General features: G+C 30.2%; 1 protein-coding gene across 2 annotated transcripts in view; it reads right to left on the minus strand.

Annotated features, from left to right (window-relative positions):
- Positions 1-223: 223 nt before the first annotated feature.
- LOC129908375 (uncharacterized) overlaps positions 224-16,300 on the minus strand; it is a 38,420-nt gene continuing 22,343 nt past the window's right edge. The window contains exons 3-6 of one of the 2 annotated variants that reach the window (XM_055984830.1): positions 2,339-2,537; positions 2,170-2,212; positions 1,384-2,058; positions 224-1,327 (exon numbers count right to left, since the gene is read on the minus strand). In XM_055984830.1, coding sequence (XP_055840805.1) covers positions 1,100-1,327; positions 1,384-2,058; positions 2,170-2,212; positions 2,339-2,537 — 1,145 coding nt within the window. In that variant the 3' untranslated portion in view covers positions 224-1,099. Of the gene's footprint in view, positions 1,328-1,383; positions 2,059-2,169; positions 2,228-2,338; positions 2,538-16,300 lie in introns of both variants that reach the window. The other variant, XM_055984829.1, reaches the window with a different exon arrangement.

Here is a 16,300-nt window from a genome sequence, read left to right on the forward strand (position 1 = left end):
GTGAATTTTCGATTGAAAATTAGGGTGTTTTTTTGGTATTAAGTCAAACTAAGGTGAACAAATTAATATTTTAAATCAAATAAATTACAGTGTATTTGGGACATAATAAGGTAAGTTTTCACCAATTTTCGTAGAAAAATTTTTGTTTTTGAAAAAGATAAAAATAAAAAACCAAAAACTCGGTTTTTTGAATTTTTCACATAAATTTTGAGGTTATGTGAAAAAATTGTTGACACAAAAGTTGTAGATCTTTTTATTACCTACAACTTTGTCATACAACTTTTTTCTATAGGACTTGTAGTTTTGCCGGAAATCGAGATATACCATTTTTTACCATTAAAAACTCAACGCACCCACTTCCCGAACTCGGCTCGCCCGTAATTTATTTTTCCTTTAATTTTCATCATATTCACCTCCTTTTCCAATGGGTTTCATCCTACTATGATTTTGTTGTACTTTTTAATGTTTTTGAAGGCATCGGCACTGGTCTAATAGGTATTATTAGCCTTTCAAAAGTTCAATTGAATTGATATTTTTGACATTATTTGACCTTGAAGATCCTTGCTTGTGTCAGTGTCAGATTGACACAGGCTTTGCAGTTTAAACGTTTTTCCTGTGTTATTTATATTTGTTAAATTAAAAATCTATTTTGACTGGACTACATTAAAAGCAAGAAAAATACATTCAATGAATTAATGTTTAAAGTGTAATTGTGACTCTCAACCCTGTTTTTTTTTTTGTATTTTGTTTCTTTTTCTCTTTTATTCCACTTATTATTATCTTACTTAAAATTAGGCAATTTTTGTTTGTTTGTTTGTTTGCTTACATTAAAAACTACACACCCTTACCCCTCAAAATAGTGGATAGTAATTTTTTTTCTTTGAGTAAAATAAAACAAAAAAAAAAATACATGAATTATGTTAGGTACCTACGTACATTACAATTACAGTGAATTTTTCATTCTTTAAGCGCCTGGATGTACGCTTAAAGTTTAAAAAAAATTATTGTATATAATAAGGATAAATAGGGATGAATGAAATGGATAACTGTTGATTTTTTGGTATTTTCTTTTTTACAATTTGAACTAATAATCTAGATATCACGATAACTCCTGGGAAAATTGAGTCTCCAGGGTGGGCCTCCTTGCTGCATTTCTAGGCTGATTCCGCATTGGAGGACCCGGGCTTCCATAGCCAGCCGCATATAGTTGCGGACAAGAGTCTTTTATTAATTCCTGTGTTTCGCGCAGCTGTCTTTGCACTTGCGGTGCTAGACGTTGAACACTAATCGCAGGTGGAAATCGGTATTCGGGGGGTGCTTGAGGTACCTTTGCAATGAAAAGAGATTAGAATAAAGTAAAATAGTAAAGGATAAGATGTATACCTGCATAGGATGAAGTACTTCTCCAAAATAAGTTGACTGCGTTGGCTGTGGTGGTCCATAATAGCCCATGTGCATATGAGTGGTAAGACCACCAACTGGACTTGGTCCTACCGAAACTTGAGGTGAACGCGGTGGGCGGCCCGTACTCATAGCTGCTTGCTGCGGCGACGGTGGTATAGCGTATGCTTGTTGAAGAGCATTTTGGTTCAATTGCATCATTGCCCGGGGATCTACACGTTTAGGACTGAGATTTACCTTGGCCAGCATTTGTGACTGCGAAGGCGAAACACCTCCCATCACAATTCCACCCATACCAATAATTTGGTTTAATTGCTGGTTGGGTGGCATTCCAGGTTGTTGCTGTTGTTGTTGTTGGGCTATCACACTAGGTGGTGGCCCAACCATTACCAATCCCTGCTGGGGTGCAGTTGCACCATGAGGTAGAAGGTCAGCGCTTAACGGCTGTTGTGGCATGGAATTCTGGACTAGTGTCCTTACAAGAGGCGGTGGTTGCCTAGTTGGCACTTGTCTTACAGGTGTAGTTTGCAGCGATCGACTCGCTGATGAACACATCGATGCAGTCAGGCTGGCCGATTCCCAATGCTGGACTAAAGCATTCAAACGTGCCTCTTCCAGTGCGATTTCAGTTTCACTAGCCGAGTCGTAGTCAGGACCCTTTAAAGTTTTTTTTGATTTTTTTTTTGTTTTTTTTTTTTTATTAAAATGAATAGAAATAGAAAAATAGATTTTATTGAATAAAATGCAGTCTCTCAACAAGGTACTCACTTCATCGATTTTTTTATCAAGCATTCGAAAAAAGTTCTGTTGACTTGAAGAGATTTCCCTTGAAAAGGGAAAGCGTTGTTAAAAAACTTACATATATCACTTGTATAAAGGACATTACTATATAGAATTTTGTTTTTTTTTTTGTATTCTTGAAGGTATAAATACTCACTGGCTTTGTAAAAGTGATAAGTTTTTTGCTCGAAGCAGTGAAACCGATATTTCTCCATTGGGTTGGTCGGATGAATCTCTTCCATCGTCCCCTTGGTCAAGTAGATCTTCAGTCCTATCGTTTCGGTCTCTGTTGTTGAGTTCACTTTCGCCTTCTTCAACGTGCCCTTCTTCTTCGTCAGCATCTGTATCTGTATCAACTGTAAAATAAAAGTAGAACAAAAAATCAATAAGACTTAGAAAAGTAAAAAAAAAAATAATACAAATAGCGAATACGTAACCTTTTAAAATAAAGGTTTATATTTACAAGTCTTAAAATTTTACTTTTTTTCTTTTTGTGTTAGGTATAGCAGTACACAAGGTGAAAGGTTTTATTTTCGAGTAGAAAAAAAATCAGCTTATAATTCAAAACTACCGTTAAGGATCAAATATTGTGAAATATCTATAAAAAAAAAAACGAATTTTTTCTTATTCATTTTAGCTTAAAAATAATTGTTTTTGATAAATGGGCTTACAAATATTATTACAGCATAATCAGTATAAAAGCATTTGATCAGGAATTAGAAACATAGATTTCGTTCTCCTACATACAATTTATCATCTACCAACTCGTACTATTACATTGGATCTAAATGAAAACAATAAACCGGACAAAATATTCCTTCGTTTCCTAAAAAAAAACTCATAAGTTATTCAAGGTCAAATGTCGAAAATATCGATTTCTTGGATATAACGGTGTCCGTATTGAAAATTAGGTATTTCTTTGAAACTTTTCAAGTTAAGGAAAATGTAGTTTTGAAAGTGAAACCATATACATAGGTCTTCCCTTCCGCATGATAAAGTGCAATAGTTCATTTAAGTTAATCTATTAATGAAAGTTTTTTGAATAAGATTTAGTGCTAAAATGTTTGGAAATTTTTTTGGAGATTTTATGGGACCTTATATTTTTAGTATACAGCTTTTTTATATGTCTCGTTGGGTACGTAGGGTGGACAAACGACGAATTTTTGTATACGAAAAGAACTCGAGGTGGACAAGCGACACAAGTTTAAATTTTTGAAACAAAGTACTTTTTGGGGATATTAGGGGACTTTGAATTTTTCAGTACAAAATTTGTTTTTTGAATATCTATTGAACGTAGGGTGGACAAACGATGATTTTTGGTTTGTATCCATTTCTCGAAGTGGACAAACGATTAACGTTTAAATAAAAAAAAAATATTTTTAGCAGGACTTTGAAAATTTTAATACATACATATGTAATGTACACTGTGGTGTATGCGTAACTTTTCTTGGTAATTTTGAACATCTCCTAAGCGGAGAGTGGAAAAACGATAATATTTGGTACGTATATAGAACTTGATTTGAGCAAACGAATGCAATTGGTTTCAAATGGCTATTTCTAAAATTGAGCGTTTTCAAACTATCCCTATAAAAAAAAGGAAATTCCTTTAAAATTTTTTTGAAGGATGGACAAAAGGTGGACAAACGAACTAGATAGGTTTGGTTCAAAAGTTTTGAGGTCGCTATTCTGTCTTCACGGAGCTTTTGTTGTGTATTGGTTGAAGAGCTAAGTAATTTGTTTGCCATCAGGAATATCTTATAAGTTATATGGATCCGATGGAGGGTGAAAATTCATTGGTGTATTTTGGTTAAGCTATACGCAGGTGAATTTAGTTAATGTTCTTATCGCAGCTGCTTGTTGTTTTTGTAATATATTTAAATTAATTTATCGGATATTGATAGCTATGCCACAATCACATCACATATCCTGCCACAATTGTTTGCATGAGCGAATATTTAACGCTTCTTATGCCTGAGGTATTTGCCTACCTATAGATAGGGCTAATTATCTAGTATATTACATATATACTTAAGTAGCGTTCAAAGAAATATTTAGCAATTTTTTCAATTTGATGTTTCCCTACTGGAACTAGAAGCATTTTTTACTATCAGAAATGGGGTCTATCTCCCCCGCGGGATTTTTTTTTTCATACTCAAAATAAAATTTTAAAAAATTTTAAAACAACGGCAACGCTTGTAATCGTAGTTAAAGTTAACTCCTTTACTATTTTTCCCAGTCTGAGCTATTGTACCATCCCCCATGCCTTAATTAAAACTCTGGCTACTATCTTTAGAAAGAAATTTCTTATGTTGTTCATACAGAATGTTGAGTTTAAGAGTTTGAACAAGCAAAAAAAAAAAAAACCAATAGCTACTTTTGACTTTAACAAATGAGATACATTATATATTTTTTAATTTTGCAATATTCGCAGGTTATAACTTTTAAGCAAATCACATCTAATGTGTAGGACCAGTTGTACAAATATTTAATCCGTGGTTGAGCAACTTTTATCTTCTGAATTCATTGGTGATATTGAGTTTTAGCACTGGTTCTAGGTCCATATAGGTTGAAATAGCTAAATCCATCCTTGAACCAAAGGTGATCCACTGCTAATCCGCCGAAATCGGCGAGTTAAATTCCTGACCCGAGGCTGAACCACGTTTGTACAACTGCCCATTAGTGTTTGAAATGAATTGAAAAACTGTCATTTGTAAATAAACACATTTTACTATTCTTTGCTTTAAAACAACAACCAACAAAATCATTAACAAAAAAGCCTATAAATAATCAACCCACAACATTCGTATCAAAAATATTTTTCATAAATATATTAATTTAAGTTTTAATTCTTTAATAGTGAAGGCAATATCTGACCTACACTATTAAATGGCCCATATTATTCCCTGCCTACGTAATTTATTTTTAATTTCGAAATATATGTATGTATGTCAATTTATCCACCTGTCTATAATCTTTACTATTTTCGAAATCAATCCGTCTCTTATGTATAATATGCTTCGTTTGGAAATTGAAGCAATTTAAGAACACATTTTATATTTTTTTAAATTTAACTTGGTATGTGACGTTTTTACCTGCCACAAGTATACCTACGGTTTATAGAACAAAATTCTAGTGTTTTTACTTGCGATATACATAGGTACTATAAGGCAAGTTTAGGATTCGTAAAAAAAAATCGAACTCGAGATAACAATTTTACATGATATAACGATGATGGAGAATGCAAAAAAAAGTGGGTCCGGTATTTCTGTCTGTCTGTTTATACACTTCGCGTCACTTGAATAGAAACAACAATTTTTCTTTAGAAAATACCGATTGGCGCTTCGGTGAGGTAACTTAGTAGATTTTTGGTTTTGCATTTTCAAAGAGGAACTTTTAATAAACAATGTTGTAAAAACAAAAAACCCAAAACAGAAACCGTATGGCTACAAGTTGCGTTTTTTCGCATTACTTCACAAAAAACAGTTTTTTTTTGCGTCACTTGAATAGAAACAAGCTCTTAAATTAGATAAAAATGATGAAAAATCATGGACAACACTAATTTTAGTAAAGCAGTCTTAAACTTTGACATTATTTGCACATTATAACCAATTATGGGCTACGAGCTACCATTAGGCATCACAGAAAATGCATAAATAGCAGCTAGCATTGGAAATGCACTTGCACTATGCAAAATCGCGAAAGATATTGAAAAAATTGCCAAATTTGTATGAGAATATTTTTGAAAAATCGTAAACTAGTGATTGAATAAAAAAATAAGACAGGTGAGACCCAAATCAAGAGCAGAGAAAAAAATAATTTAAAAACTAGCGGCAATTTCCTTCACCTTGCCGCTAAAATCGGTCAAAAACGTGGTGTTAGTGCGATGGTAATGTGGTGGTTTGTTCCATCATGGAAGTTATAAAAGGTGCACAACATTTAAAAAGCCTCAAAATGCAAAATAACAACATTTTAAGTTCTACTAAGATTACAAAAAAGTTAACTATTTTATAGTTGCATTCGAACTGAAAAGAAGTGAGATAAAGAGTGGTTTTTTAAAGGAAAACATACCAACTCAGATGGACCACGTTAATATTAGTCCTATTTCATTGGTTTATGAAAGAATAACTTTTATCGCATCGCCAATAAAGGGCAATAAAATGTGTTATAGTAATACGCTTTGTTTTTATGATGTGCAATAGGAAAATTGAAGCTTCACGCTTCGAAAAAAGATGCAAACTTTTACAAAGAAATAATGGAAGAAGCTCTTAGGAAGTTTAGGAACGTGGAAAAACAACCCTCTTAGAGATTGCACAAGGAGAGTTCCAGAAAAAAACAACGCAATAGAAACAAAACAGATGCATTCCGGATGAAAACGAAAGTTTATTTCACTTATTCAAACCTTAAATTGTAGAAAATGTCATTTTGTTGATTTGTAAGAAGTTACCAAACACTATAGTCACTTTCTCCAATTAGGTCCACGATTGTGTACAGTACAAGTGCATTTTCAATGTTTAATTCTATTTATGCATTTTCTGTGATGCCTAATGGTAGCTCGTAGCCCATAATTGGTTATAATGTGCAAATAATGTCAAAGTTTAAGACTGTTTTACTAAAATTAGTGTTGTCCATGATTTTTCATCATTTTTATCTAATTTAAGTGACGCAAAAAAAAACACTGTTTTTTGTGAAGTAATGCGAAAAAACGCAACTAGTAGCCATACGGTTTCTGTTTTGGGTTTTTTGTTTTTACAACATTGTTTATTAAAAGTTCCTCTTTGAAAATGCAAAACCAAAAATCTACTAAGTTACCTCACCGAAGCGTCAATCGGTATTTTCTAAAGAAAAATTGTTGTTTCTATTCAAGTGACGCGAAGTGTACTTCGAGCTACAGCCTAAACGAGTGAAGTGATTTTCTTCAAACTTAGGTATCTAGTTAGAAGGTTTTGGGTGATTCCCTAGAGGGAAATTAAATTTTTTTTGTATGACCAAAACTAAGGGTACCTGCCAAATAACGGAAATAGAAAAGTTATTTTTTTTTTTTTCAAAAACGGCTCTAAAGATTTTGATTAAAATTTTTGTGTGTAGTATTACACATGGGAAACCAACGAAGTTATGAATACCAGAGTTATGAAAGACCGAAGTTACGAAAAACCAGAGTTACGAACACCAAAGCTATGAAACGTTGTTTTTGGGTTGGCAACCATTGAAATGAACGATATACTGGAGGAACGTACCAAAAAGCTAGAGCGTATAGGTTAAGTCAAGGCAAGAAAAATAAATTGCACGACTGGGGTCGCACGTACTTGCTCTTATGCTTAAAGTAACTACACTTAGGAGCAAAAAAATGGAATCAAACTTTTCGTTCTGTAAAAACGATAATAGGTCAGGATGTAATTGACATACATGAATGTTAATTGCACCATTAAAAAGCTTGAAACAAAAGCTTTAAATCAATGCTAGAAACTTAAAAACCCGTTCACTTTATAAAGATCCAATCAACATAAATGAAGCATGTAAGGAAAAAAAGACTGAAACTGAAACAGAGAGTATCTGGAAAATTTAACATTAAAAAAAAATTAAGTGCAATTTATTGACAGATAACGTCAATAGTAACGTAGGGAAAAAAAGACTGAAATTGAAGCAGAGAGTATCAAGAAAATTTAACATTTAGAAAAAAATGAAGTGCAATTTATTGACAGATAGCTATGATACTATCGTATGCATTTATAAGTTTTCACCAACCATTAAAAGTAAAAATTTCAAGCTTTTAAATGAGACCATGAAACTTGAAGAAACATTATTTTATCCATTGCAATTTTTGTTTTTAATATGAATAATTTTTTTTGATTCCGTTTTTTTGCTCTTAAGTGTATAATGTTAAAGCTATTTATTCAAGAAATTTAAAATTTGATATTTTGAAGAAATTTCATAAGTAGTATAAAAAAATTAAATCTGTTTTTATAATTAATTAAACTCCGTTTTAAATTATCTTAAAAAAAAAAACAAATATGCCATTTTATTTCTTGTACAAAAAGGTATTTTTAGAAAAAAAAATTTCGAAAATTGTAGGAGCCGTTTTTTAAAAAAATAAATTTTTATATATAAAAATTTTTTAACATTTTTCAAAAAAAAAGTTAGTATGCCATTTTGAAGAAATAATTAATTTACACAAAAAAACTAAATTTCAAAATTTTTCATTGATCCGTTTTTAAAAAATTGATTTTTCAAAAAAAAATTTTGAAATATTTTTTAAAAATCCAAAAATGCGTTTTTTGAAAATTTTCTAAAATTTTAATATTATCTTTACCTACACACTTTTGTACAAAAATTTTCATTTAAATCGGGTTAATGTTGTACGAGATATTTAGAAACGAAAAAAACCGTTCTATGACAGGTACCGTTAATAACGGTACAAAAAATATTTTTTTTATTTAAAAAGTTGGCTCTTATGTGTAGTACTAAACACAAAAATTTTAATCAAAATCGTTGGAGCCGTTTTTGAAAAAAATTAACTTTTCTATTTCCGTTATATGGCAGGTACCGTTAGTTTTGGTCATAAAAAAAAAATTTCAATTTCCCCTCTAGGGAATCACCAAAAACTGCTAACTACCAAGTTTGAAGAAAATCACTTCACTCGTTTAGGGTGCAGCTCCAGATAGAGACAGACACACAGACAGACAGACAGACAGACAGAATTGCCGGACCCACTTTTTTGGCATTCTCCATCATCGTAATGTCATGTAAAATTGTTATCTCAAGTTCGATTTTTTTTACGAATCCTAAACTTGCCCTATAGTACCTATATATCGCAAGTAAAAATGTATGGGACGGGGCTGTCTATTCCCCTCCATTAAGCCGGAAGGGGGGATTTTCTAAAATAATGACTTAATTTGGAAAAACATTTTTTATACCTTCATTAACGGTACTTGCCTTAGAACGGTTTTTTCGGTTTCTGAATATCTCGTACAATATTAGGTAACCCGATTTTAAAAAATTTGTATACAAAAGCGTTTAGGTAAAGGTAATATTAAAATTTTAGAAAATTTTCAAAAAACACATTTTTGGGTTTTTAAAAAATATTTCAATTTTGTTTTTTGAAAAATCAATTTTTTGAAAACGGATTAGTTAAAAAATTTGAAATTTCGTTTTTATGTGTAAATCAATTATTTCTTCAAAGTGGCATACCGATTTTTTTTTTTTGAAAAATGTTAGGAAAGAATCTTTATATATAAAAAATTATTTTTTTTAAAGCGGGTCTAACGATTTTCAAATTTTTTTTTTTGTAAATATTCTTTTCTATACAAGAAATCAAATGGCATACTTAGTTTTGTGTAAAAGATCATTTCAAATAGTGTTTAGAATAGATTTTATTTTTTTGCACTACTTATGAGATTCTCCAAATATATCAAATTTTCCCTAATTTTGTTCAATACAAAGCTTTAACACAAAAGTAACTTTTACCATAAGAGCAAGCACTTGTGACCCCAGTCGTTCATTTTATTTTTGTTTTTAACTAATGCTTATTGCTTTTACAGAAAAGCTTTCATTATTATGTTTAATATACAAATTAAATTTTTATTTCATTTGCGTTTGTTTCATTGAAACAACGTGACTATAAGGATTTAGTAATACTCAATACTTCTCATACATGATATAATTATAATTAATAATATTTTCATTAGAAATACTTTCTTCCCCCGAAATTTACTCCCCTATCGCAAATCTCCCCTGAAATTAATTTCCCAGCAGCCAATGCATAACTGTTAGATTTCGAATGTGATTCTTAAAAGGTTTCACTTGAAGTAGATAATAGCACTTGTATATTTATTATATCCTTAAGGTCAGAGGTTAATCAAAGGTTTTCTATTTCCCTCTGGTTAGTCAAACAAAAACGTATAAAAATAAATCCTTGAAACCATTGCTCTTCATACGAGTAATTCACTTTCATATATTGTATATACCTTTGACATTTTTTGGTAAAATTAACTTATTCTATGAATCTTAATCCTGCCAATAATGTCAAAAGACCAGTCAATCTAAACTATGACGAAAAAGGCTTTACCCGAAATTATATTACTCTCTCAACATCCTCTAACTCAGTATAATCCCTTCATAAGCGCTATATATACATTACATATACACACATATCCAACGTATAAATGCGAATAATCGTATTATTGATTTTATTTTCTATTATTCTTTTTTTTTTTCTTCTTATAGAAGATTTGTTGTTTTCGCCACACTTCTTAGGATTCAAAATCGGCATGTAAACATTACGCACACTTTCCTTACGAATTTATTGGATACGCTTTAAGATTTAACCTAGTAGCTAAATAGAATTCTATTTATATCTATGTATATTTGTATGTTGTACGAATTTCATATATAGCGAATATGTGGATTTAATTCAGATTTATTTATTTACACAAGTTCCAGCGATATAGCATCGCACTCTGTTAACATCTCAGGCCATAAAACGGTCTATCCGGCATAATAAATTGTTTGTTGGTTTTTATTTTCATTTTCATTTTTTGTTTTTTTTTTTTTTTTATTCAATTCATAAAGATTGCATTTTGGAGAGAATTAAAATGGCTAACAGGGACGGCATGGTTCCTGTTTATTTAATGCCACCAATTAAATATTTTACGCATTTTTCATGGCTTCTTTATGGTGTGATTTACTCGTATATTTTCTCCAAATTTTCCTGTGGTATTTCTAAAAGTTAGCCCACACGTTCAGATGGGAGATTTAAGGTGTTAATTGGTGGGGATAGCTTTGGTGAAAGAAAATGTCATTCAACAACATTTGGCTTTTTTAAAAAGGTGTCAATGATGTGGATATTTTTATATTTTGGACTCTTCTTGAACTTTTTTAAAATTTTTATTTTTTTTTATAGAAAAATAAATTATAAATAATTTTTCAAAATATAAAAATATGAACTAATTGCTGTCTTAGAAATAATAATAAAAAATTTAAATTTATATTTATTTATTTTAACGCTTGATCTGTTTTCTTTGAAAATAAATCCCTGGGGTGCTTCTTTAGCTTTTTTTTATTTTTTATTATTTATTTAATAATTTTATTTTTTTTTTTTTTTTTATTTATTTAAGTTAAATAATTTTTAAAATGACAGATAGCAACGAATTTATGAGTCAAACGATCAAATAAATAAGAACAAACAAGCCATAATGAATGAAAAAAAAATGTGTGTGTGTATAAATGTGATAGAAGATAAATCCTCGATAAATCTTTAGAAATTATGAAAACAAAGTGTAAATAAACAATAAAAAGCTGTTCTGCTACGTCTTCATTCTAAAGCCAAATGGTTCAATTCAGGTAGGTGTCATTATAAATATAATTTGTTCGTTCATCCTTGAATTTTTGTGCGAGATTGTTAAATCTTATATTGAAGGCAAATAAAGAGATAAAATTTTCCTGAACGTTAAATACATACATACATGTACTACACATGTATAAAGTATGTATGTACGTCATTTAAAAATTAAATTTTGAAATGTTTCTTTCATATTCTTAAGGAAAATATTCAACAGCTGGGTTTTCATTCAATAACGGATTTTATAGTCTATATGGCAATCATTGATTTGGTGTGAAAACAAATTCGGGATTTAATTTATACTAGGAGTAGGATAATGGAAAAGTTAAACAATGGATTTTAACGTAGCATCCATCCGCATTTGCGGTTTCGCATTTGTTAATTCGTGCGTCGATCTTAGCATTAATCATTAATTTAAACTTGTGGAACGATTTTTTTCTTGAAATAGTTAATAACCCAGGGAAATTGGTAAATCAAATCGCATTTTTCGCGGGAAAAAAATTGTTTCGTGGTATAAAAAAAAATTAGGTGAAAGGGTGTTTTTTCGCAGAGACAGTAAAATCTGTAATAAGTCCCAAAAAGCTAATGATTTGTGTAAAACGTCTAAGAACTTAAGTATAAACGTTTAATTTGTCATCAAAACCAACAATAAAATGAATCAATGGCTTTTTGGGACCAATTACAGATTTTGTTGTCTCTTCGGAAAAAACACCCTTTCACCTTAATTTTTTATGAAAACCCTTTATTCTTGGTTTCTATCATAAAGTCAATGTTTTTACCAAATTTCATTAGTGACCCATAATTTTTGTTTTCACTCAAAAAAACACCCTTTTAACCATGATATTTTTATAGACACTTTAGGTTCTTGTTTATAATCTAAAATAAAAGTAACATAATTGCTGAATTTTAATAGGGTACCACTAATATTACTCTAGTATTATACACTTTTTCAAATATACCCATATTTTCTCTACCTCTAAAAAAAGCACCCTTTCATATGAAAAAAATTTAAAGATTTCTTTTATTCGTTACCTTTTATACCATTGATTTTAATGGACTTATCGCGGATTTCCCTATTTCCTAAAACCCTTTCACCTAAAATATTTCTATAGACCTCCCGACAAACAATTTTGGTTCTATAAAGCTTTACAGATGCAATTGTTGCTTCTGTAAAGCATTATAGAAGCAAAATTGTTAGTAGGGCTTTCACCTAAAATATTTGTATAGACTGTTTGGGTTCTTGGTTTCTGTTATAAATGAAACATTTTTACTACTTTTCATCATTTCTTAAAAAAAAAAACACCCTTTCACTAAAGATAATTTTGTACTCTTTATAGATTCTTAATTCTTATACCAACCAAAACTTTTTCATCAAGTTTTAGAAATTAATAGAATTTAAGGTAGCTGTTATGATACCTTTCTTACACATAACTAAATCCATCAAAAAACCCCATTTCACCAAAAATATTTTTAAGAACTTTTTGAATCCTTTGTCCTTATGTTTTATTTAAAACCTTCATCCCGAATTTCATCAGTGTAGCATGTTTTTCACATGGATTTTGGTCATATTTTTTCCCTGTTGAAGTAAAAAAAAAGCACCCTTGTTTTTAAGCACCCTTGTTCTTAGATCAATCGTATTGGGTTTATTTTAATGTCATTAGATTCAGCATCAAAAAATACCTTAAAAAAATGTGTCATATGACGATATTTCACAAACAATTTTCACTATTTTTTTGAGCTTCACCCCAGCCCTCTTGTCCCCGAAAAAAACACGATTCCACCCAACTTGTTTTTATAGACTTTTTTATCCTTGTTTCATGAATCTAACAATTTTTTAAAAAAGAACTCAAGATATGATCTGTTTAAGCCGTTATATTTTGAAGACGTTTGTGTTTATTTCTTGTTTGTTTATTGAAATCCTTGATAATCTTAGTTGAAAAATCGTATATCTTGACTTCGACTTTGGGTTGCTTCTACATGATGGTGGTTACAATTACGACTAAGGGCTCATTTTATAGATAATTAAAAGTGTTATAATTCATTCTTGAAGAATTACCCAACCAAAATCAGTTCGCCAGGTATTTGAACTATAAAATTGAATTTAATTGACTCACAATTTTTACATCACGTTTTAGATAATTTTATTGTGAATAAGTCTATCCTTGAAATTTCTTTAAAATGAGTAAAAATGGAGGAATTAAATAAAAATGGTACCAACCTCTTTTCCAATATGGCGGCTGCTCCTGACGTCGTATCATCCCTACAAATTGACTTTTATGATAAAGACATACACCCCAACACATTACATACAAAAAAAATGTTGTCCAGCGAAAAATGCGATTTCATGCCCATATTTTGACTAATTTGCCTGAGCTATAACTGGTAAGTAATTTAATTTTTTTTAACTTTTTGGAAACGGTGTTTACTGTATCCAAGAACCTCATAAAACATTTTGTATTAAAGGTTATATCTAAAAAAAAAAGTGGCCTCATAAGTCAACATATACCTATTTCAAATGAGAAAAAACTTTAACCCTCTTAGGGCGCCATCTACCGTCAAAATAAATTTGTTTTTATTTGAAATAGTTTTTCCACTTAAGAACTTGATTCTTATATAACGAACGCCCTAACGTGCATGTAACCTTTTTAAACCAAACAATTTCGAGTCTTTTTTCGACAGATTTCTCTATTACTAGAAATAATTTCTTTGTAGTCTTACGAAAATGATTTTGCAAACCACCATAAATCATTAATCTTCGAAAATCGTTAAAAGTGAAACTATTTGTTGTAAGTAGATATAGATACAAACTTTCCTTGCTACTTATATCCGTTTGCATAAAATACATAACAGCATTATCCATGGAACTTTATCGACCTATATTCTGCATAAATGTATTTTGTACAGAGAACTTTTATGGAATGAACTCATGAAATCATGTAAAATACATAGAATATGTGTGTAGTTTTAAAAACTTTTTAATCAGACTTTCGTAAACTATTTTTGTGTTGTGTGTTATTGAAATGAACTTGTTGCAAACTGTGTAAAGATGTTTGTTCATTTAAATACCTTTATTGTGTTGGTTTGGTTTCGACTATAAGGTAAACTTTCGCGAATATTATAAAATTTGTAAGTTTTCTTAATGCTTACCTAATGTATTTAATGTTTCGCTGAAATAACTACATGAGTAAAAAACTTTTAAAAAAATTTCAAAATATTTGGATATGAGGAATGAAATTGATGTGATGCCACATTGCAGTAAATTAAATAGGTATATGGGTAGTTTCTATTCTAACATTTTTGTAATCACTTTATTGGAAAATGGAAAAATAAATATTTCCGCACTAAAAATAGTGCGTATACGCCATGTATACCAGGTTAAATTCACGCCTTAAATTTTATACCAAAACACATCTTATACCATAATGTTCCTACTTGCTCTAAATTTTAAAGCCGGATTATAACAAAAATAAAATGCACGACTGGGGTCGCACGTACTTGCTCTTATGCTAAAAGTAACTCTAATGTTAACGCTTTTTATTCAAAAAACACCGTTTAAATTATGTTTTACAAAAAACCAAGTATGCCATTTTATTACTTGCATAAGAAGGTATTTTTAGAAAAAAATTTTCCAAAATCGTTAGAGCCGTTTTTTAAAAAAAATAATTTTTTATATATACAAAATTTCTAACATTTTTCAAAAAAAAAGTTGGTATGCCATTTTAAAGAAATAATTAATTTACACATAAAAACGAAATTTCAAAATTTTTCACCAACCCGTTTTCAATAAATTGATTTTTCAAAAAAAAATTTGGAAATATTTTTTAAAAATCCAAAAATGCACTTTTTGAAAATTTTCTAAAATTTTAATATTACCTTTATTTAAACGCTTTTGCATAAAAATCGGGTTAATTTTGTACGAGATATTCAGAAACCAAAAAAACCGTTCTATGACAGGTACCGTTAATAACGGTAAAAAAAAATATATTTTTTATTTCAAAAGTTGGCTCTTATGTGTTATACCACACATACAAATTTTAATCAAAATCGTTAGAGCCGTTTTTGAAAAAAAATTAACTTTTCTATTTCCGTTATATGGCAGGTACCGTTAGTTTTGGTCATAAAAAAAAAAATTTCAATTTCCCCTCTAGGGAATCACCAAAAACTGCTAACTACCGAGTTTGAAGAAAATCACTTCACTCGTTTAGGCTGTAGCTCGAGGTATATAAAGACAGACAGACAGACAGAAAGACAGACAGAATTGCCGGACCCACTTTTTTGGCATTCTCCATCATCGTAATGTCATGTAAAATTGTTATCTCGAGTTCGATTTTTTTTACGAATCCTAAACTTGCCCTATAGTACCTATATCGCAAGCAAAAAATGGTTATTGATTCTGAGACCCAAAAAAAGGAATTTTTTTTATTTTTTCTATATTTAAAAAATTCATGTTTTTTGCATTGTTATTGCAATTTGCATTGTTATTGCAACTTTTATTGGAATCATCCAATAGATGCCACATTTCCCCTCACTTTAGGAACTTGTAATGTTAATATAATATGAATCAGTTTCCTCTCATGAAATAAATCAACTGCGAGATCTCTTCAGCTCACTTGACATAGTTTTTTAACAGTACAAATATTTCGATTTGAACTAATCTTTTTGCCAATTATCGACTTCAAACTCTGCAAATTAATAACGGATTTAAAAGTGAAAGTTTTGTTTAGATTCCTTTGATCCGTTCTGTTAGAAAATGAAAAATTATGTTATCAAAAGGAAATAATTTCC

This window comes from Episyrphus balteatus, chromosome 2 (assembly GCF_945859705.1).
Source record: "Episyrphus balteatus chromosome 2, idEpiBalt1.1, whole genome shotgun sequence".
Lineage (NCBI taxonomy): Eukaryota > Metazoa > Arthropoda > Insecta > Diptera > Syrphidae > Episyrphus > Episyrphus balteatus.